Source organism: Notolabrus celidotus, chromosome 11 (assembly GCF_009762535.1).
Source record: "Notolabrus celidotus isolate fNotCel1 chromosome 11, fNotCel1.pri, whole genome shotgun sequence".
In the NCBI taxonomy this organism is placed as follows: domain Eukaryota; kingdom Metazoa; phylum Chordata; class Actinopteri; order Labriformes; family Labridae; genus Notolabrus; species Notolabrus celidotus.
This window is the reverse complement of record NC_048282.1, coordinates 14708609-14732724: the sequence shown is the minus strand read 5'-3', so window position 1 is coordinate 14732724 and position 24116 is coordinate 14708609. Positions and strand designations below refer to the sequence as shown.

Here is a 24116-nt window from a genome sequence, read left to right as displayed (position 1 = left end):
TGATAATTAAAGCTAGGGTTGGTAGTCACGGAAAACTACCATGAATTTGAATGTAGCATGTCTTCAGGACTCCGTCTAACCCCTCCCCTCGGAGCTCTTCCGAAACGACGCCCCTGCTCACATGCATTCATGACCATATGATTGTGACTGATTCAAAACCGGTCCTCAGCAAATTGTTTGTGTTTTGCAGTACGTTAACTCATGTCTCGCTCATGTCAAACAAACATGAAATGTACGCGCAGGAGGCGGGCTGAACTGCAGGAGGGGATTTGATTGGTTTCATAATTTGGCTCCTGAAGGAAGGGATTGGTTGGTGTTTTCCCAGGTTTACTCCGGCTGTAGATAGCGGCTTTTTTTTGCTCTTTTTTAAGAACACATTATGTATTGATTGCCATCGGGACATAAAGATTATTTCAACCAGTACAACAAAAAGTGCATCTAAATCTGACTACCAACCCAAACTTTAACTGATGCATACAAGATAATGAATTGCATGTACAAGATAAAAATGACCACTTTATGGGACTTCAGGTTCTCGGTATAATATAGAAATAACATGCTGGTGTAAATGTTTATTGACTTGCAACAAACAAACAAACAAGCAATACTTTGAATGATTTAGAAATGTCCTCACAAAATGTGTCCCACAGCTTGCTGTGACCTCACTGTTTACAATACTCTCAACTCTGTCTGTAGCACATGAAGCATAGCAAATTTGCAGGGCTGCTACAGAAGTCGCCAACAATTTACAAATTTGTACGTTCCTTTTCGAGTTAGTTTTCAAGAAACCAGTCATCTAAGAAACTCTGCTTGGTCCTACCAGTGCACGCCACAGCACAACCCAGTTTAGGAATAGGTCAACTTTTTTCTCCCTCTATCATCAAAACGAGCTCTAGTAGTTTTAAACATGTATCTGATTTCTGCATTATCCAGATCACTGCCTAGTAAACTGAAATCCACCTTGACTCTTAATCTATGTAACTGGAAACCATTGTACTACAAAATCTTGAAATTGCACCACTAGCTGCTCTTCAATTACCCATTTTAAGTGTACTACTATCTCAAAAATGCTGCCGAGCTGCTGCAGTAACATCCATGACACCAGCTATTTAAGGGCACATTTAAGGATTGATTGCTTACAAAAGTCTTCGGTGTTGTTTGTGAAGTGTACATACTCCCTGAACAAAAGGATTAACGATCCATCCCAATGTTTACAACACTCGTGGCCTCAGACAGAGAACCCGAAACTCTTCACTGTGACACGACCGCAGAGCTGTTAGATGTTCTCTCTCTCTGCCTTCAGTGGGTTTTATAAAGGGACAAGAGGGTCAGCCCCACAGAAGGAGCTAACTGTGAGGTCACGGAGAGTCCAGTTTCAAACAGTTTAGTCTTAAACCTCATGTCAGACAGTCTATTTTCTAGCTCTTAATGTGGCAGGCCTTTGTGCAGCCTCTCTCCGCAGTGAGACGCAGACCTTGTATCATGACAGGACAGCACTTCTGTTCAAAGAGCAGATTAATTCACCTTGATATGAATTGCTCTCACAGGGTCACTTAGAATTAGAAGTGCACCTTCAGTTGAAACATTGCTCTCAGAAGAGCACAGAGAAGCAGCAAGCTTGAAATGGATTACTGAAATGGGGTGTAATGGGAATGTTTATTTTGACCCTGCAATCATTCAATCTTGAATCTCTTTTTGAGTAAACACACAGCAACAGTTGAGCATATAAAGAAGTAAGGGTTTCCATTTAATGGGAAACAAGAGACACAATGAGAGTAAACACAGGGTGGAGGCTCCAAGCTGAAGCTCAAACTTTAAGATTCAAACAGGAAGCAGATTTCTTTCGTACAACTTTTTTAATTAGCTGGGGTGAAAAAATCGTCCAAAAAAAATGATGTTTTCCAAGTAAATGATCCAACAAATATAATTCCATCCAAGGCTCATTAGATTCCAAGTAGTCTTTACAGTTTTAGATTTAATGGCTGCATCTGGAGCTCTTCAGTACTAGTGCTGATGAGATCAGATGGTTCCACATGAGACAGGTAGGAAAGGAAGGATATGGTTATTGTCTAATAAAAGATAGGAATTATCACTGTACAGTTATTTTAGTTGGATGTAGTAAAGAAAAAAACAAACATCTCATTATCCACACATGCAGGTGCTCCACAATAACACCTTGTAATATTAAAGCTAACGCCATGCTATGAGTAGCAGTGTAAAACTGGTACCAGGTTGCCACCTGCTGGTACAGACAGAAAATTTCCTCTCGGTGAACCGAGAGTGACCTGCATGGTGAGCTAATATTATCTTAGACTGATTCTACCTGACATGAAAATCTTCAGTAAATTCTGAGCAGGAAACATTTTGCATCACTTGGCAGCATAACAGGTAAGCAGCACAAGACTAGAGGGGATGATTTGAAGACGTTTAGAAAGAACACATTTGGCTTTTACCCACAATAGATTATAACTTCTAGGCAGATTTTGTATCATCATAATGTTTATCAACAAAACACATTTTAAAATTCTCCAAATGGCAGGCTTCCTGTTTTCATCAAGCCGTTGCTGCAGGCTAATTTAGACAGATGAGTCATGTTAATTTAACCGCTCAAACAGCTGCCTGCTTATGGACTTCTTAAGTGAGGAGCCTGCTTATAAAAGCTGCAAACTTTGTTTACGGCACACAACTGGCTTGTTGTTGTGCAGCCAAATGCTTAAAGTGTTAGATTGAGTTTATTTTGAAGAAATTACTCTCAGTCTAGTTAGGCTACCTCCCCCCCTATGGGCAGAGTTATTCTCTTCAGGGGTGAGTTTCTGAGTGTTTTGTTCTTAACGTTTTGTTTCTTTCATCGCTCACTTTACCCGCTGCCTTCACTCACTCCCTTCGACTACATTACCCAACATCTTCTCCCCCCCCCCCCCCTTCTCCCTCACCCACTCACCCAGACTCAGACAGCCTCTCCAGCCCCACCCGCCACAGTCTCAGCTTATCAGATGGCTCAGAGGACCAGCTGGACCGCCTCCAGCAGGTGGAGCTGGCCAGGTCAACACCTATGTCCCAGTGGAGAGCGGGCACTGTGCAGGCCTGGCTGGAAGTTGTCATGGCAATGCCTATGTACATCCGCAGCTGCTCAGAAAATGTCAAGAGTGGAAAGGTAGGATGAGAGTTACTTTACAATAAACATGTTATATTTCAATGCACTATACTGAACTCACCTTTGCTTAGGACACTGAATCAGGCCACTTTAACATTTTGCAGGTCTTACTCGGGCTAACAGATGAAGACCTGGAGATGGGTTTGGGTGTCAGCAGCGTGATGCACCGCCGGAAACTTCGTCTGGCCATTGAGGACTACAGAGATGCTGAGAACGGTAGAGGGTGAGGAAGGAAACCAGATTTTTTCAACTGCGCATTAAGGTGTAAGAAGGGCATCTGCTGGTCATCTAAAGTAACAACATTTACAAAAATGACCCCTGTCTCTACAACTCCTCTGGAATACGGTCCTCTTACCACTCAAAGCAGCTTATACATTCATACACTGAAGGAAGAGGCCACCGTATAAACATTTTCAGGATCCAATCTAATTTATCCACACACTCATTCACATATCAATGGCATCAGTTGCAACTTGAGCTTCAGTATCTGGCCCAAGTAAACTTTGGCACCAGGATGCAGGGGCTGGTCAGTGGATGAGCCTCATTTATGACATACCATATGCATGTCAGGGCAATGGAAAATAATCCTATTGAAGCAGCAATTAACTGGTGATTTATTCCCATGTTTATATAATGAGACTTTAATCTTTAGACTTAAGACTGTATTGTCCCCTTGGGGAAATTCTTTTCCACAGCTCCTTTCTGCATTTCCACAGACAGACAATCACAAGAACATACACTGTAGGCTCAACAAACTGTCCACCAAGACATCAACACTCAGTCAGAGTTGTGTAATTCAGTGAGGCCTTTTGTTCAGGCTCGCTATAACAGCAGGGATCAGGCTCTTGCCAAGGCGAGCCCTTCTGCACCTCATTGCTCTGTACCTGCGTCCAGAGGGGAGTGGGATGAGGTGGGTGTTTAGTGGATGTGTGATGTCCTGTTCTATTGAGGTTGCAATACGTCTGATGGCCCTGTGGTTTAAGTCTGTGAGGTTTGGTGTGGGGAGATTGATTATTTTAGAAGCTGTGGTAGTTATGCGTGTGAGTTTGGCCTTGTTTTTAACAAATAGCATGTTGTAGAAGCAGGTGGAAGCACCTTTAGATATCTTTTTTGTAAGGTTCAGCCTTTGAATGTTAAATGTTTTTAGTTATACATTGGTAAATGATATTTAGATTATCAAAATCTGTTGCAGAGTTGTTTTCTGTCTGTTGACTCATTTATATAGGGCATCACATACATTATTATAATTCATCCTGAAAGCTATAAGAAAACCTGAGGGACATATGGTAGAGATCAGTTTGATAGTTGCTGCAAATGTTATTAAAAACCACAAGACGAGTCTCACATGACTGAAGAGATATTTGAGTCAGAACTAAAACCAACAAAAAGAGACTTTGCTGTCCATAAAACCACTGGTGAACTGCAAAAAACAAGTCCTGTCTTGTTAAAAATGTCTCATTAAACTTATATAAGGCACATTGACCTGACAAGTCCAGATATGAAACTTACTTCAAGATATTAAAAGACAAAACTAAGGACTCAATTAATTGTACTGCGTTAAAATGGTTTCAATTTAATTTCAAGAAACTTATCAAGAAAATGTTGCTTTCTGCTTTGCCAGCCATTTTTACTCATTACAATCAAGAAAGTCCTTGTCTTTGGCTTTTAATATCCTGACAATTTTTTGCACATCTGAACTTGTCAGGTTAATGTGGCTTATTATAAGTGTCATGAGATATTTTGAATACTGAGACATTTACCACTCACTTTTTTGGTATAGATTTGTAGAACTGCGAAAACTCAGATTGTGCTGTGTGTGTGTGTGTGTGTGTGTGTGTGTGTGTGTGTGTGTGTGTGTGTGTGTGTGTGTGTGTGTGTGTGTGTGTGTGTGTGTGTGTGTGTGTGTGTGTGTGTGTGTGTGTGTGTGTGTGTGTGTGTGTTTGTGTGCAGGCTGTCCAAGGCTGCAGATATGGACCACCACTGGGTGGCAAAGGCCTGGCTAAGTGACATCGGTTTGCCTCAGTACTCCCAGGCTTTTCACAACCACTTGGTAGATGGGCGCATGCTGAACTCCCTGACACGTCGAGATCTTGAACGTCACCTCAACATCACCAAGAAGTTCCACCAGGTCAGCCTGCTGCTGGGCATTGAACTGCTGCACTTACTCAACTTTGACAAGGAGGTAAGAATGAAAGCACCCCATATCAGCAAGCAGAGAGTAACAGTTCATAAACTTGTATATACTGAAGCAGCAGACCCATATAAAGCTTATCTGCTGGGTATAAAATATTTGTTGAAATGATTTCCAGGCTCTGCAGGCCCGCCGGGTACAGTGTGAGCACCAGAATGTGGATCCACTGGTGTGGACCTCTCATCGGGTCGTCAAATGGGTGAAAGATATTGACATGAAGGTAGGCACAGAGAGAGGACAATGCAGCCTGAACACATGTAAAAAATTACAACATGAACTTCTCTACCAACATTATATAATGTTTATAATTTACCATTTTGAAAAAGACTGAAGCTGACAAATTTTCAAGCAAAAGTTGTCGAACAGATGTGACAAAACATACGTCTAAATAGGTTAATAGTGTGTTTACTAGGCGCTCCTTATTTCCACCGTGTGATAGAAGGCCTTTGTTATTATACTTCTAAGCTGCTTCTAGTTGATTAGAAAGCCTTTTAGATTACACCCTCAGTGGTGCAATATGAATATCTCTAGTGTATATTGTCTGCTGTCCTGGCACAAGAAAACATGTTTCCATTATGCTTCATGACCACATCAAGGGTGTGAAGAGATAAGGCCGTCTGGACTGACATCCTGTTAATATCCTCAGGGAGTGTGAATTTATACCGGCATCAACAAATGAATCCATATGTTCTTTGACTTGGAGCAAATATGAGATAATTATTGAGAGACTGTTGATAGCAGCTACTCTTCCTCTTTGTGTGAATCATATAAGAGAGCTGTTTTTTTTTTTAAATAATAGAAGTCTGTCTTTTTCTATCCACTTGTCCAGGAGTTTGCTGAAGGTCTTCTAAACAGCGGAGTTCATGGGGCTGTCATGGTGCTTGACCCTACTTTCAACACTGATGCCATGGCAACAGCACTGGGGATCCCCAGTAACAAGCACATGGTCCGTCGACACCTTGTTGAGGAGATGAAAACATTGATCGGTCCAGCCAGGTGAGAGAAAACATTCACAAAGAGACATCGAGCAGACCACCACACTTTCATCAACTATAACCTTGCTCATATGATATTATGTTAATATATGATAAGAGATTAATTTACCTTAAGGCACAATCTTTGCTTACTTGTGTTAATTTATTGCACAGCTGTGTTAAGTACTTGATTCTGATTGATTATTACATAGCAACAGTTCATAGGAGAAGTATGTTATTTCTCAGTGACAGATTGTGGCTATGAACAGACCAATGCTAAGGTTGTGGCTCTAATCACTGACTCTAACCAACTAACTTTAATCATATCAATGCGCAGAAAGAAGTGTGGTAAATGTGAAGTTTGTTTGTTTACAGCAGGAAACGGGAGAAGACAAAAAAAACAGCAGAGAAAGGCAGAAGAGGTTAAGGACATAAAATTGTAGTCTTTGATAGAGAAGTCCAAAAAGATTCTTCCCTGTAACTTTTCTGTTGGCATTTTATTCCCTCTCAACCAGTCCTGTAACGCTTCCAAACTACCTAGCATGTTGCGGTTTGTGGCTGCTTTGTATGTTTTCTACAAGTTTGGTCAACATCTCATTCACTCAGCTTCATCTTAAGATAAGATTAGATAAGATATACTTTATTGGTCCCCCATTGGGGGAAATTATTTTGTTACAGCAGCTTACAACACAGGACAGGGGAATACAACAATGTACTAACATAGTTAAAAAATATAATAACAATAGTAATGGCAATGATAAAGGTAAAATAGAATACAATAAAATAAAATAAGATAGAATAAAATAGAATAAACATCTTCATGTGTGTTAACATCCCATATTAATCTCTGTGCTATTTTACCTCTTCCTGTCTTCTTTTCTCTGTTGTTTAGTGGTCAGCCATTAACCACCAATCTTACGTTTTGTGCCTTCCCATTGAAATGTGTAATACTTAGTACTTTTGGGAACTACTTTTTTTTCATTGTCAACTGGAAGTAGTGAAATCATAAACAGTGCACTGGATGTGCCTGAACTCTTTTATGTGGACTGATTTGATATGTAAAACGTGTAATCAGGTTGTCCCTATAGTGGAATTTGCTATTCAGAATTAAAACCATTGTTAAGGGGTTTTCACCAAACAGCATCAAGTACCAAACACAGCCGACAGGTGATTAGTCAGATAGCCGGGTAATAACCGGCTACAACAACCCGCTCACAATACATTATACCTTACATAACAGGTAGTCTTTTAAAAACTCTATTTGAATAGACAGAGATACTCTGCTCTCTCCTGTCTTCCCTGCAGGACAGATGCCAAGCAGGACTATGAGGGTTTAGGCCTGGGAACACCACCAACCCTACTTCGCCAGAACTCACTGGTTAGACCGCCCAGCTCTGCAGGAAGAAACACTGATGATGAAGGCTCGCTAAGAAGGAGGGCTATCAAGGTGGGAAGAAAAGTTAGTGGAGAATGTAATTACTGCATTACAATTTCTATGGTAGCATGCATATGAAACATATTTACAACAGCACAACAACAACTAGGCTGATAAAGAGAGAGTTTGCTTAAAGTAAATATGTCTCAGTTGAAGAGGAGCAGCTTGTTTGAGTGCATTTTTGTTTGTTTCAGCCTCCAGCAGGATTCAGCCCCAAAGCTCGCAGTGGGCGGGACCTTAGTTGCCATAGCAGCTACGGCTCCCTGCCCCGAGAAGTTGGAGACCAGACTCCGCCCAGAACCGAAGGAAGTCCGATCCGAGGTTACACCAGCATTGAGGTCACCAATGTGTGAGGTCATCAACGTGCGACAACTTCATTAGATTAATCCACATCATGGACATTTGTCTTCCATGTGATGCTTATCTTTTCTAATGTTGAGCCTTTACAGGACAGATTGCACTTTTTAATGAGACAGGGATCTTTTTAACGAGTTTCCTGGTTTAAGGGAAAAAAAATGAGAATTTTGTGCGGAAATGTGTTTTGATGTTTTGATGAAAGTCATTTTCCCTCCCCAACGGCAGAAACATGAGATGAAGGGTTAAAGCTAGAGGATATTTTTCTATTTTTGTGTGTAAATGTATTCTTGTGAACCAGGATGTGATTTGGAAATTTGTTTTTTGATGACTTCGCCGACGACAGTCAGCCTGTTTCTATGAGATCAGATGATTTTTTGAAAAAACAAAGTCTGTGTAATACAGGGAACTTGTTGACACTGAAAAAAGTTTCATATCATGTAAATTGTCCTTGATTTATCCAATTCCACTGTTTGTGATGCCTTGTCAATGTAACTGAGGACAACAGACAAAAAAAGACTTGAATGGAATTTTGAATTCTAGACTATATGTTTGTTAGTCATTTTTCATCTTGCACACTTACACAGTTGTGTCTAAACAAATGTAGCACCCTCTTCTGATGTTTTATACTGTGCAGTTAACAGAAAAATATTTCAATAATGCCAAGAAAAGAAGACCGCAGTGCTGTGTGTCCATGGACGGTTTGGGGAGGCATACATATGAACATGAAAGCTCATTTTAATAAATAAAAATTATATCTCATAATTGAGAGCCATGTGACCCTCACCTTCAGCAGAAAATAAAATGAAAACTCATTCTTAAAGAATATGTGTATGTCTGATGAAATTACTTCACTACAGTGGAATAAATTGGTTGTGTTTTGTTCAATGCAATCAGCAGGGTTCCCACGCGTCCTGGAAAACCTGGAAAACCTGGAAAACAGTTGACCAACACCTGGAAAATGGGAGAAAAAGTCAAATGTCCTGGAAAATCACATATAGTCCTGGAAAATTGTTCAACATAACAAAACACATCCCCATTCATTGAAAGTTGAGTGCACGCTGTGCTGGAAAAGACAGCGACACTGCGCAACTTTTTTCACATCTTTTCTCCTTCACTTCATAATCATGCATTCACAGAAAACGGGGTTATATTTTCTAGTTTTATGGTACATGAGCTTTGTAGAGTGCTCTTTTGATTCAAAGAGTCTTATATTTAAGTTATAGTGTGGCCAGCGGAGTCGGGCAGAGAGCTTGGGGGTCTGTGCCTCACAACTTTCTCTGCAGGCTGAGAGCTCAATTACCGTACTCTAGCTCAGTTGTTCTCAAAGTGGGGTCCTGGGACCCCTGGGGATCCGCGAACCATAGCGTGGGGGTCTGTGAAATAATTTGAATACATTTCTAATAAATTATAAAATTGTGCTGTGTCATTACAAAACAGCATATACACCATTGTTATGATACCATTTGGTGGCTCGAAGGGATATGTGAGTCTTGCTACTGTTAATTTTCTGAAAGCGTTTAAGATCAATTACTTGAAAAGTATAAATGATGTCATGTTGAGTCCACAAGGAATGAAATGACCCTCTGTTTTAAAGTATACAAGTGGTATTTACTTGATTCAAATTGAAGTGTTATCTGTTTATCACTAAGGTACAGGTCTGACGTATTTACATTGATACGTTTTACAATACAGATAGTTCCAAGGGAAACTAAGAGTGCAAATAGTAGTAAGCATCTGCTTTAGTGATGGAAAGTTCGGCTCTTTTCAGAGAGCCGGCTCTTTTAACTCGGCTCCCAAAGAAGAGTCGGCTCTTTCAACTCCCGAACGGCTCTTAATTTAGGATCTTTTGTAGCCGTATATTTTACCTTAACTTTGCAAAAAATAATGGTTTGTATTGAAAACCTTTTTACGTACTGTGTTTTTATGAGAAGCCTTATAATTGCCCAATTTTGTGCATTTATTCTTTTACAAAACCATAATCACCCTGATCCTAGGGTTAAGGTTAGGATTAGGGTTAGGGTTGGGGTTGGGGTTGGGGTTGTGATTAGGGTTATGATTAGGGTTAGGGTTAGGGTTAGGGTTAGGGTTAGGGTTAGGATTAGGGTTAGGGTTAGGATTAGGGTTACGGTTAGGATTGGGGTTAGGGTTAGGATTAGGGTTAGGGTTGGGGTTGTGATTAGGGTTAGGGTTAGGGTTAGGATTAGGGTTAGGATTAGGGTTAGGGTTGTGATTAGGATTAAGGTTATGATTAGGGTTAGGATTAGGATTAGGGTTAGGGTTAGGATTAGGGTTAGGGTTAGGGTTAGGATTAGGGTTAGGGTGAGGATTAGGGTTAGGGTTAGGATTAGGGTTAGGGTTAGGATTAGAGTTAGGGTTAGGCCTAGGGTTGGGGTTGTGATTAGGGTTATGATTAGGGTTAGGGTTAGGATTAGGGTTAGGGTTAAGATGAGGGTTAAGGTTATGATTAGGGTTAGGGTTAGGATTAGGGTTAGGGTTAGGGCTAGGGTTAGGGTTAGGATTAGGATTAGGGTTAGGGTTAGGGTTAGGGTTAGGGTTAGGATTAGGGTTAGGGTTATGATTAGGATTAGGGTTAGGGTTAGGGTTAGGATTAGGGTTAGGATTAGGGTTAGGGTTAGGGTTAGGATTAGGGTTAGGGTTAGATTAGGGTTTGGGTTGTGATTAGGGTTATGGTTAGGGTTAGGGTTAGGGTTAGGGTTAGGGTTAGGGTTAGATTAGGGTTGGGGTTGTGATTAGGGTTATGATTAGGGTTAGGGTTAGGATTAGGATTAGGGTTAGGGTTAGATTAGGGGTTAGGGTTAGGGTTAGGGTTAGGGTTAGGATTAGGGTTAGGGTTAGGGCTAGGGTTAGGGTTAGGATTAGGATTAGGGTTAGGGTTAGGGTTAGGGTTAGGATTAGGGTTAGGGTTATGATTAGGATTAGGGTTGGGGTTAGGGTTAGGATTAGGGTTAGGATTAGGGTTAGGGTTAGGGTTAGGATTAGGGTTAGGGTTAGATTAGGGTTTGGGTTGTGATTAGGGTTATGGTTAGGGTTAGGGTTAGGGTTAGGGTTAGGGTTAGGGTTAGATTAGGGTTGGGGTTGTGATTAGGGTTATGATTAGGGTTAGGGTTAGGATTAGGATTAGGGTTAGGGTTAGATTAGGGTTAGGGTTAGGATTAGTGTTAGGGTTAAGATTATGGTTAGGGTTAGAACCAGAACTAAACCTAAGCAAACAGAACCAGAACCAAACTCATGCAAACAGAACAAGAACCAAAGTCAAGCAAACAGAACCAGAACCAAACTCAAGCAAACCCAACCAGAACAGAACCAGACCTGAACCAGAACCGTACCAGAACCGAACCAAATCGTTCCGAAGCGAACCATACCAGAACAGAACAGAACAGAACAGAACCAGAACCAGAGCCAGAACCAAAACAGAGAAGAACCAGAACAGAACCAGAAAGAAACCAAACCAGCACCGAACTCAAGCAAACAGAACCAGAACCAAACTCAAGCAAACAGAACCAGAACCAAACCCGAGCAAACAGAACCAGAACCAAACTCAAGCAAACCCAACCAGAACCGAACCAGACCCGAACCAGAACCGAACCAGAACCGAACCGTACCAGAACCGACCCGTACCAGAACCGACCCGTACCAGAACCGACCCGAACCAGAACAGAACCAGAACAGAACAGAACCCGAACCAGAACCGAACCAAAACCTTCCGAAGCGAACCATACCAGAACAGAACCAGAACCAGAACCAAAACAGAAAAGAACCAGAACAGAACCAGAAAAGAACCAAACCAGCACCTAACTCAAGCAAACAGAACCAGAACCAAACTCAAGCAAACAGAACCAGAACCAGAACCAATTCGAGCAAACAGAACCAGAACCAAACTCAAGCAAACCCAACCAGAACCGAACCAGACCCGAACCAGAACCGTCCCAGGACCGTCCCAGAACCGAACCAGAACCGAACCAGAACTGACCCGTACCAGAACCGAACCAGAACCAGACCAGAACCGAACCAGAACCAGAACCGAACCAAACCGTTCCGAAGCGAACCATACCAGAACAGAACCAGAACCAGAACCGAAACAGAAAAGAACCAGAACCAGCACCTAACTCAAGCAAATAGAACAAGAACCAAACTCAAGCAAACAGAACCAGAACCAGAACCAGAACCAAACTCAAGCAAACAGAACCAGAACCAAATTCAAGCAAACAGATCCAGAACCAACTCAAGCAAACAGAACCAGAACCAGAACCAAACTGGAGCAAACATTATTAATGTCCTCAGGTTGGCATTGAGAAAAATCAGTTGCCTCAGCTTTGATGGGCTGATCCGATTTCTCCTCTCAGTGACTATTTGCCCGGTCTTCAAGAAGAGTCTCTCTGAAGGAACAGATGTAGCCAGGAAACACAGCCTCCCCTCCATCACCTGAATCCTATATCCTCACGTGATTGGCCGCATGGCCGCCATGCTGACCAATCAAAACAAAGTTCTGCTGTGAGCAGAGCTGTGGCTGAGCACTGTGAGAGCTAAGCAGCGAAAGGAAAAAACTGGGAGCCGGCTCTCTCTTGATGCGAGCCGGCACTTCTGATTCACTATAAAGCATCGGCTCTCAGAGCCACAGCTTTTGATCATGACACATCACTAATGTGCTTAATCTGTGTTACAATTATGACCCTAACCCTTGCACAATTTTCTCACCTGTAAGGGGTCCCTGGCTCCAAAAAGTTTGAGAACCCCTGCTCTAGCTAGTAGGAGTGCAAACTCCTGATAGTGAAAACAAACGCAACAAAAAGAGCGACACAGCTGCACAGAAACTCCACGTTGTAGACATCGCTGATCATAATAGACATCGCCACCTCTGAGAGATCTTCAAATACAGAGTGCGTCTTTACACCGGTGCGATTTTTTCAGGGTTTACGGTAACTCAAATAAAAAAACGTGACATTTGCTTTGTTTTATATCGACCACTTAGCAGGATGAATATCATGATTAAGCAGGTATATTTTGAGTTTGAGTTGAGTTGAGAAACATTTGCGGCCATTTTTGTCATTCAGTTCTATTTATGTCATTAGTGCACTGATCCTCTGATCATTATTATTCTTGAATTATTTCAGTAAGGGCGAGGGGCGCTACCGCTGGCGCCACGACCAAGTTCTTAAGGCCATAGCGGACACCATCTGCAGTGGAATTAACCACTGCAAGCGCCTCCGCCCAGTGAAGAAAACAATCTCTTTCGTCAGAGCTAGGGAGAAGCCTACATCAGCTGCCAGGACCACCTCCTCTGGCCTGCTAGCAACGGTGCAGGATTGGGAGCTAAAAGTTGACCTGGGGAAGCAATTGAAGTTCACAGAAACTGTTGCCAGAACATCGCTAAGGCCAGACATAGTTCCTTGCAGTTCCTCCAGTGTCCACTAGAGGCCGACTCCAAAAGCACTGAAAGCCACATACACAACAATACAAAAAGCCCATCTTTACAGTAAAGGGGTTATCAAAGTTACTAATGTTAAATAATTAGAGGCAGGACTGACAGGTGGGCACACTGTAGCTTATATACAGTTTTTCATTGTTTTACAGTCCAATTGAATGTAATAACATCATATAGTAATAAAGGAATTACTCACAACTATAAATGATTAAAATGTTGATGACATCTCAGTCAAACCTGCAGCTCTACACAACTTTTTACCATTTTGGTTTCACTGTAGCAAATTCACAGCTCTATTTAACAGCTCTCACAGATCATGTTTTTTTATTCTGGTAAACTTCGTGCAAGCAGCCTATCGAGTAAAAACAATGTGGTTAGCAAGTATAGCTGGTGAAGAAACTCAAACGTTAAGAAGAATCCCAAATATGATGGGGGCTAAACCAGAGCTAAACAAGGGTGAATCATTTTTCAGTTTGCTACAGATACCTAATCATAAAGAAAAGTGTTCAGTTAAATGATAAGACGATAGGGCCTCTGATGATAGAAATTGTGGTATGGGAATTTCATTTGTGTGTTTGACTTTTTGAGACTTTTTTGACAACAGACCTCACAGAAACAGAACACATGAACATTATAAAGTCATATTAGATTAGTCTAGGCATTTATCTTTAGCAGACTAGACTACAGTAACGGTGTCTTTACAGGACTCCCTAAAAAGTCCATCAGACGACTGCAGCTCATATAGAATGCTGCTGCTCAAGTCCTAACAAGGAAAAGTAGACCACATCACTCCAGTTCTTATATCCCTACACAGTGGAGGCATGATGGCTGTCTAACATGAGTCTGGTTCTGCCTGAGGTTTCTGCCTGTTAAAAGGAAGTTTTTCCTCGCCGCTGTATACTGCGATGTGCAATGCTCATGATGGATTAAGGTGGGGTCAGACTGAGTCTTACCCTGTCTTGAAGTTGGGTCTCCGTTCATAATTTGACATAGAGTGGTCTAGACCTCCTATCTTTGTAAAAGCGTCTTGAGATAACGTTTGTTGTGATTTGGCGCTATACAAATAAAGATTGATTGATTAATTGATTGGCTTCCTGTCTGTCAGAGAATAGACTTTAAAATCCAGCTGATGGTTTATAAAGCACTAAATGGTTTAGGCCTAGAATACATTGCTGATCTGCTGCTACTTTATGAACCATCTGGACCTCTGAGGTCATCAGGTACTGGTCTACTTTCAGTCCCTAGAGTCAGAACGAAACACGGTGAAGCAGCGTTTAGTCATTAAACACCACATATCTGGAACACACTCCCTGAAAGCTGTAGGTCCGCTTCAACTCTCACCTCTTTTAAATCAAAGATTAAGACTTTTTTATTTGCCACTGCCTTCCTATCTTTTTAACTCACTTTAAATGCAAATTTTAAATTTACTTTTAATATATTTCTAATTATCCTTTTCTTTTCTGCTTTATTATATTTGTCATTTTAATTGTGTTCTTTTATGCTTGTCTGAATGTTTCCAATGCTTTTAATGTTTTAATGTAAAGCACATTGAGTTGCCCTCGTGTATGAAATGCGCTAAACAAATAAAGCTGCCTACTTTGCCTTGCCTAGGGATTGCTAAACCGTTAGCAAAAGTCTCCCATTGAAAGACCAACATGAACTGAATGATGAGTTTGTATTAAGTGAGCGGAAAGTTGATCAGTCAGGGTGAAGTGTGAATTTGTGTGACTCTGTGACAAAGAGGAGTTGATTAAGACAGTGAATATTTATGAATAAATCCTGGCAACAGGGCGTGGGAATTTGCATGAGAGACTGTAAGAGATTCACTTCCTCTTTTGTGATGTAAATGTGGGATCAATCTAAACTGAGTGATTGCCTCAATGAGCTAATACACATAATGAATTTCCCAATAGTGTTTTGGTGAGTCAGTATTTTTGTGATTCACTCTAATTCCTCCTGTGTTTGCTTTCTGTTCGGTATGTTAACTCAAGCATCCTGTATGCAATGACACATGGTGCAACAGCTTCAACTTCCCAACCTCTACCAACTTCCTCCTTTTACTTACAGTGTCTCGACTACTGTGCCACGCTAAGGATGACAAAGCAAATAAGACAGCTACCCTCTGATTACTGGGTAATAATACTGTCCCACCTCAAGCCTGTATGGTAATCCACTAGCGGTTGGAAAATCTAGCACAGGCAATCCATTATGCCACTTTGTACTTTGGGATATCAGTGGTATGATGAGGGAAGGTGTGTCAGAGAGAAATAAAATGAACTACTTATTATGGAAACATTAAGTTACATTGAATTCATGCTCATTTAGCAGCCACAAAACCAACATCAATAGTTTCATGTCTGTAATTGTGCATGAGTTTGCAAACTGGGTTTGAACAACAAAATCAAGAAAGAAGGGTAGAGCTGTTTGGCTATATCTGTACCCTGCATTGGATATTGATTTGATAATCTAATGCATATTTGTTGCCTAAGTAAATTTGACACAGTTAAGGCCATGAGGCCATGTTATTTTACCATGACATCTTTCCTTTGTAGCTGCCGACGCATCACTTAATGTGATTAAAGGCTGACAGTGATAGGGGTTCAGGCCAGACATCCAGATGTAATCAAGGCTTGTTCGCAGTGTTTTGATCTCTCCCTTTGTGTTTGTGTGTGCAAGTTGTGTGTGCATGGTAGAACAGAGGAACCAGATTTAAGTGTAGGAGGAAGAAAACCTCCCCAGAGCCCACAACAACAGTGTTTCCTAACTCAATGGAACAATACAGTTAGTGGTCAGGGTTGAGACTGGTTTTGTCATTATTGTAAAACAGTCCAGTTCTTGTTTTAGCCCCTAGATACAGAGACAGGGAAATTAACAGAGAGGCAGAGGGTTAGAGTGAAGGGCTTGAAAGGAGTGAGAGCGAGTGGGTGGTTCATGTACAAAGAGGAAGTGAAAACCTAATCAGATAGACCCGATAACAACTGATCGACAGTCTCCTGAATAGGGTGGTAATGATTAGTGAGTTGGAGACATCAGTCACCTGTTAACGACATCTGATGGTATTAAAAAGCTGTTTTACATATGTTTTTCTGGGCATTCAAATTTCCCATCAGTCAGTGGTGAGATTTGACACAGATAACATTAATGCAAATCTGTCAATCTGTGCGAGAAGGTGAAAGTCAATGTTATCTATTCCAAAACTATCTCCACCTAATGCTTTCTGAAGTTTTCCTATTAGCCCTAAGTCTGTGATGATAAGCAGTTTGACTCCTTCTCAGTCTTTTTGTGTTGCTGATGAACACAATGAATTCAACATATACAGGTGTAATGGTCAGTTTTGTTCAAGTCAGTTACTTTCATCAAGTCCCCCAAAAAACTTAAGGTTTGCTTTAATCTTATCACATGTTAGTGTTAGTGTAGGCCTAGCACGTATTACTAGAAGATAACCCCAATATCTATTTCTGTTTTTTGCAATTCTTTCATACATTTTAGAGTTTTTACTCTATATTTGGGACAACGTTCAACAGGTTTTAGTACGAATTAAATATTGGTCACGTTTAACAGGCTAACATAAAATGAGCAATGGTTAATCCATAAAGCCGCCTTATAGTTTCAGGCCCCAATTTTGTGATTGTTCACAGGCAAACTGTCATGACTGCAGCGCCCCTTGAATAGAACAGAAACAGAGACATTTTTGGTGTTATTAACAGAAGTTGTGCTTATATTACTTTGACTAGATGTGCTGCAGAGCCGTGGGGAAGTGGCTTTAAGTTGGGGGTGCTGTAGTAAGAGGTGCAATTTTTTTTCTTTTTGCATTTAGGAATACAAGCTTTCAAGAGAACTTTTCATTATAAATTCACAAATTGCAACTTTCATATCCTGTTGTACAGCAAAGAGCATACAAGCCAAACCTGGTAAAACAGTCCCAAAAGGCAGTAAAACGCATTGAACAGAACTTATCCAAATACTTTTAGTTCTTAAGCAGGCACACACACAGGGCCCACAGGGTTATTTTAAAATGAATAATTATTTAAAATTGCTATAATTATTTCTCAAATTTTCCTCTGGCATTATATTTTTAGAAAATAATACAAGGGGGAAAAACTGTTTTATTGTGTTAATTAATGTATTTATTTCAACTTATTTATGCATCCAGAAAAAAAAAGTGTGATGCCTTTTCCAACAGTGGGTGCTGCAGCACCCTCAGCACCCCTACTTCCCACGGCCATGATGTGCTGTCATCTGTCTCTTGAAGACATTTTCTCAATAACTTGAATTATATGTTAAGTGTAATTTCATTGTTCTATTGAGGTAGAGTCGCGTTTTCAAAGCTAGCTCTAACATTTAAGTCCGTCTGAAGATATTAAAGACTGAAGAATACAGCACTTTAACATGTGGAGGTAAAATATCTTCTCACATATTTCTTTTCCAACCCCCAAACCAGGAGTGAAAGGGTTAATGAAACTGGAAGTGCAGCTCTGAGCCCCCTCCCTCCTGCTCTGTCTTTGCTCGGTCTGAGCCCATCCGTCTCAGATGAAAGTTCCTGTCTGAACATTAAACGCTATTTGTCAACACATGATGACACAAGAACTGCTGTCAGCTGTGGCAGAGTTTTAGGTAATCGGATCTACACCTCCAAACTTTGAGAAGAAGAAGAAGCGAAGAGTTACTCATTGACCAAAGATGCAAAGGTGAGTGTGAGGCCGACGCTCGTTCGGGTAAAAGTGTTTTTGAAATGTTGTAAAAAGTTGCTCAACGTAGGCCTGCGAAGTTTTTTTTGAATATGTGTCGGCTGAAAAGTTTTGGTGCACAGCCTTACGTATCCTATAACGGAGTGAACGTAAGCAACCCGCCCCGTGTTGTAGTTTTGGACGCTGCTCGGTGCGTAAACGTCCAGAGTGCTCAAACACTAAACCGAGCGTACACACCCAAAATGTCACTATGTAGCCTACTCATTATGTAGCGTTATCTTGGACTTAGTTGTATCAAAGCGAGTGTTAATGTGTTAATGTAACGGTGTTGTTAACATCTGGCTGCACTATTTCCGACTTAAGTGAAACTGCACTTCTCAGGACACGTTTTACAGCGCTTTGCAAATGGAGGTCTCATGAGCAGAAATCTCAATGTGTCAATATTTTTATCGCAAAACCTATGCGTAAAACCTGTTATTTGGTGAAATGTGAACTCTAAGCTGGACTGTAACAAGCCCCATACACACCCATGATATGTGTCATCTTCACATAAATGTTCATACCCACCTCTGGATTTCACAACTGTACCAGGCTTGTGACTGTAATGTAGGCTAAAGCTAGCAGGCCACTTAGTCTGTGCCCAGCTGTCCCGATGAGCTTAATTCAGTGCCATGCCATGCATTCTTCTCCAAGAGGCTGCTCATACAGTTCACTTCTTGGTTTACGTACTTCACACTGCCCCCCTCACTGCCAGCATGTCTAAGCATGTTAGCAGACTAGACACTGACATAGTTTGTTGGTGAATACAAGCTGAGTCGTATTACTACATCATGATGACACTCTTGAATGGTCACATAGGTTATAGTTAATGTCTTGGACTTTGGTCTGTGCTAATTTATAGTTTGAAGCGTACATTTCCTAGACTCTGATCTTGCAGAGATAAAGTCATGGCATACTGCTGGGTGGCCCATTTATCAATGAAGTCATTTTTACTGCGAAGGAACTCAAGGTAATACTGTTTCCTTTAATGTATGGATTTAAATTTACACTGAAGCAGGTGATGATGAGAATGATGTAATACAAATCTGTACATTGTAAAGTCAAGGTATTGTAATAAATCCTGAGGTATTCATTTTACAGTAGCCATAACTGTCCCTATCTTCCCTTGTCATGTGTTGATATTGGGTAAGTCATCCTTCAGTGAATGGAAGTTCTGTCATTTATTTCTGAGAAATGGGCTTGGACTCTCATAAAGAACAAACCTCTCTGCGGCACCTTCACACTTGGTAAACGATAACTCATAAAGTAAGACAGGATATTTTATGTGTATCAGTGTGAGTTCTTTTCACGGAACAGCATGGAACGACCACATTTACAGGTTTATGTTGCTTTAAAGGTTTTCAGTTTGTGTCTGACCTCAAATTCCTTTCTCCCTGCTGTGTTTAATCTCACTGGAGCAGGTCCGACTGAAGATTAGAAGTTGACAAGATGCGATCCAGTGTGGATGGACACCCTAGTGGAGGGGGTTCTGGCAGCAGTAACAATAACAACACCAACAGCAATGCAAACAGTGGAAACTCAGGCTCCCAGTATGCACTTTGTGCTCTGGGGGTTGGGCTTGTTGCCCTCGGTATTGTGATGATCGTGTGGAGCGTGGTACCTGCAGATGCAGCTGGAAATAACAGCAGCAGTTCAGGAGGACATGGCGATACCAGTGGCAGGAAAAATAAAGCATCGTCTATTGCTTTTGTCCTAGTGGGGTCTGGGGTGTTCATGTTGCTGCTTTCCCTATGTCTGGGGATGAGGAACAAACAGCGGGAGCAGCTGAGGCTCCAGCAGGCTCAGAACAATGGAGGAAATACAGCTGGGCGGCAGGAAAACGGAGAAACGTGAGTACATTTGTAGCTTCATAGCTTTGTCTTGTTTTAAATATCTGTGAGCAAAAAATGATTTCACCATGCATCCTATTAGTTTTACTGGTGGATTGGTTTAATCAACTTAGAACAATGTTCTGTCTTAACAAACTTATCCTTAAAGATTACAGTTTCTGTATTATAGGGGCCAATGTTGTGCATCAAAATGAGTCTAACAATATATAATCCCTGCTTCTGAGAGTCATTCCTTTGTAAAGGGATGATTAAAACAACAATACCACCACTAAAAAGTATGGTTTGATTAAAAGCCTTGTGTCACTTTGTAGTTCGGATGTCTCAGATTGTGAACAGCTGCCATTTGTTCTCAGAAGGCCAACACATTGAAATGATCCATTTAATAACATCTTTCTCAACTTATTTTGAGATTTATGGGTATTAAAGCTGTCCATGCTGGTGGCTGGCAGGCTCTCAAACTAGTGAGTGTGTACCTGAGAGTTGTGACAGAAAGTAAAACGTATATACATGCCATATAATTCTACATTTCTCTACACTCTGTATAACCTACATTCCTCAATTATAAGCGCAAGTGAAGGACTTGGCAGTGTATACATACTTGTTTGTGAGCATCATTCATATCTGTTTGTTTTTCTAAATGTCTGCAGAGCTGAGGAACAGGCCCAGCGTTTTGCTGTACCGTCCTATGAAGAGGCAGTCTGCAGTGGCCAGTACCCTGTCCGTCAGAGTAACCTTCGTCCAAGCAACTCCCAGCTACCCTCTTATGATGACCTAGTCCAAGTGGATAGTGTACAGTATGAATGCGAGGGGTCCGAGGTTGGGACTGCTGGATTACAACCTGCTCCAGCCTCTGGTGCTCCAACTGCTGCTGCTGCTGCCACATCAAATCGTAAACCTGGAAAAAACACCCGCAAACTCCTACCTATCAAGATCCGGAGGATTAAATCAGAAAAGATGCACATGAAAAACATTGATAACTCACAACCAGCAGCTGGAATCAGTATAGAACCACTTACCCCACCACCGCAGTATGAGGATAAAGTGCCTCCAATTTAAGATCAATCTTCTCATATTTAAAACAATCGACTGAAATCCTGGAAATCTCCCGTGATCACCTTTCGTGGATCTGGATATGCCTTGTAAAGCCAAGACTTGAAGATGGTTCATTTTGCTGAACATTTTATTGGAGGCACTTTGATTTGAGATACTCTATCTGTCAATCATGCCACTTCACTCCAAAGCACTGACTGAAGCCTTTATTTTTTTAAATATATGATCTAACTGGACATCTGCAAGCAGATAGAGACAGATCATGATGGACATGCTGATGTCGGTGGATCCTTTTTTACGTGACTCAGTCACACTGGGGCTCATTGGGCTACAAGCACACACTTAAACTGTTTTTCTGAAGCTAAAGTACTTCTTAACTTCTTGCTTATGCAATATCTGTATGACACGAACCTCCTCTGTTCACGTGAGTTTAAAGTTGAACAGATCATGAGATATCATTGAACGGTCTTAGAGAGGATTTGTAAGGACACTTAAATAGATGCGTGCAAGGCGCTCATTTCTTTTTTTACAAGTAGCTGCTGTTGAGGCATCGTATCACCTTTGAGGCTTTACATTGATACTGCCATTTTTCATTCAATGTTTGCAATACTGCCTCCTCTTGGAGAGTCTGCATGAGTTTCAACAATGCTGTCGTTCTGCTCTACTTTTATGTTAGCTTCTGTTTAACTAGCCTTTGGTTCAGAGAGTTTCCTTCATTTGTTAGATTAAAGGAAAACAACTGGAAAAAACAGGTACAAGGTTTCCTAAGATGCTGTGTCACTGAAAACACCATATAAGAATATTTCATTTTCGTCAAAACTTAGTTAGCATTTAAGAACCATAGCTCACATGACTGTTAGCTGTCACTGTCCCAAAACATATAGGAGCCTCCTAAATGTTCAGTAGAGCAGTGCATTTATTTTACAAAAGAGAAACCCTAGTTTAATGTCAAAAACATGAGTTTAGGAACAAGACTAGTTTGAACTTTTGTTGGTATGTCTTAACTTACATGGTCCAAAGTAAGTAAATTGTTGAGTTTAGTGCTATTTGAGTCATATAAGATGTTAAAAACAGAAAAAACAAACCCCCAGAAATGAAGCCCTAATTTACCATCATACCATGAATTTTATGGCTGATGAGTGAGCAATGTCTGGATAGCTAAAAGTAGCTACAGAATGATATTAGCATGCCATTGTGGACATTTTTTGGTAGATACAATTCTGAGATTTTTATTCTGGTTTTGATTCCAGTAACTCCTGGGAAAAACAGTCGTGTCATTTTCATGTGAAATACTCAACCCCCTTGTGTCTTGTTTATGCTGGCTTTCAAACAGCCTAAGGGAATATATAGGGAAACTTATGGGAAAATCTTAGTAGATCTAATGGCTGAAAGTTATTTTTACAAATGTTAGTGCAGCACCTTAGTTTCTGGGAAGGAACCATTTGAAAGAGGCTGAAGGTCTCATTTTATGGCCTCTTTAAGGAGTGGTAATTCTAACTGGCTGCTGCCCTGAGTTAGCCCTGCAGTCACACACAATGAGAAACACTTAGTTGCCTTTGTGTTGAGAACAGCACTATTGCTCTTCCTAAAACATTTCTAAAGACACCGTATGACTGTACATGAGCTCTGATGTTACTACTCTTTTACAGTTTTGCTTGCAAACAGATGTCAGAGCAGAACGTTTGAGAGCACGACTGAAGAATCTTATGAATAGTTGAAAGCCTCTGCTCTGTCGCCATGGTGAAAACTGTTAAGCTGTGAAGACAGTTAGTGTATTCTCTGCTTCTCTTCGGGCCCTTTCTTGATTCTAACTCGAGATGTCCAACAGAAAGACTCTTTGACTGTGCAGCTGCGCCATAATAACAGCAGCCATGGCTCGCTCGCTTGCTCATCACTCAGTCATTCCTTCATTCCTTCTATCACAGCCTGACTTGAGTTGCTGCCCTTGTTTTACTTGGAAATATGCAGGGAATGAGCAGAAAGAGAGCTTATGGCAATGTTCAGAAAAACTGTTTGAGTTCCATCTTAGCACTATAAAGACCTGTCAACAAACTCCTCTCTTCTTCAGGTTAGACTTGTTTGAATATTAACAGCTGAGACCAAATCAAAGCTTATTAGTCATTCAATAAAATGTTAAAAATTTATATTTTTACATAACAAAGATTTGCTGTCTTTTAATTTGTTGGGCACTTTTCATTAGTGACTTCTCCGTCCATATCTCCACTTTGTTTGGGTAAAACTCAGTGTGATGCAAAATGTTTCTCAATCACTGTCAGCTGGTTATATAATATATTATCAGGTTTTCTGTCAAGTAAAAGGTAACAAGGTCAATGAATAACTCCAGGTTTGTCACTGGAATACATGACAGCTATGTCTTCATTTTCATTTTGAAGTTTAAACCACACTGTTTTATTTTGGTTCAGTAGCTTCAGTACTGGAGACATAGTAGTTGTACCTCATTCGCAAAGGACCAGTAAACTACATGAGTGATTTCATAACTTTGTAGTTGAAATGTTTTACATTGACCAAAACAGTGAGTGTTTCAATGTAGCACTCACTTTCTGTTTTACTTTGAAGAGTGCCTGAAGCACATTCTATCTGTCATCAGTGTCATTTATTCTCTTTTATCACTTCAATCTGTATTTCTTTTATATGTACTGTGAAGAGATGCTTTTCTATGGTGACTCAAGTTTGCCTTTTGTACACGAGTTTCTTCAGAAGAGTGAAAACAAATGTATCTCATGAATATTTTATGAGAAATAAAAGGAAGAATTTGTTAATTACATAATGATTTGGAAGTTATTTTCTTTGCTGTTATTACTCAATAATAGTGAGTCAAACTCCTTTTTCCCCTGAATATTATGTGTCAGATGTATCCTTTGTTACTGTTCAACACTTCTTAGCTAGTAGACATTCACTGTATGGGATAACTGCT

The 24116-nt window shown here is 40.7% G+C and overlaps 2 protein-coding genes across 2 annotated transcripts in view; both read left to right on the top strand.

Annotated features, from left to right (window-relative positions):
* The window catches only part of kazna (kazrin, periplakin interacting protein a), a 242352-nt gene extending 233418 nt beyond the window's left edge, over positions 1–8934 (top strand). Inside the window, exons 12-18 of the mRNA XM_034696432.1 lie at positions 2946–3154; positions 3259–3377; positions 5105–5336; positions 5464–5565; positions 6175–6341; positions 7625–7766; positions 7949–8934. Of these exons, the coding sequence (XP_034552323.1) occupies positions 2946–3154; positions 3259–3377; positions 5105–5336; positions 5464–5565; positions 6175–6341; positions 7625–7766; positions 7949–8107 (1130 nt within the window). The 3' untranslated portion in view covers positions 8108–8934. The remainder of the gene's footprint in view (positions 1–2945; positions 3155–3258; positions 3378–5104; positions 5337–5463; positions 5566–6174; positions 6342–7624; positions 7767–7948) is intronic.
* A 9148-nt stretch (positions 8935–18082) lies between these two features.
* tmem51a (transmembrane protein 51a) lies at positions 18083–23964 on the top strand. The gene is made up of 3 exons (XM_034696631.1): positions 18083–18242; positions 19703–20131; positions 20779–23964. Exons 2-3 carry the CDS (start codon positions 19731–19733, stop codon positions 21185–21187), a joined length of 810 nt encoding a protein of 269 aa, XP_034552522.1. The 5' UTR covers positions 18083–18242; positions 19703–19730; the 3' UTR covers positions 21188–23964.
* The last annotated feature ends 152 nt before the right edge of the window (positions 23965–24116 follow it).

What these genes read in the sequence shown, in the direction of transcription:
- tmem51a (XM_034696631.1), top strand. Translation starts at nt 19,731, where the DNA reads ATGCGATCCAGTGTGGATGGACACCCTAGTGGAGGGGGTTCTGGCAGC. An exon ending in CGGCAGGAAAACGGAGAAAC is followed by an intron (nt 20,132 to 20,778) that starts GTGAGTACATTT and finishes AAATGTCTGCAG; the next exon opens with AGCTGAGGAACAGGCCCAGC.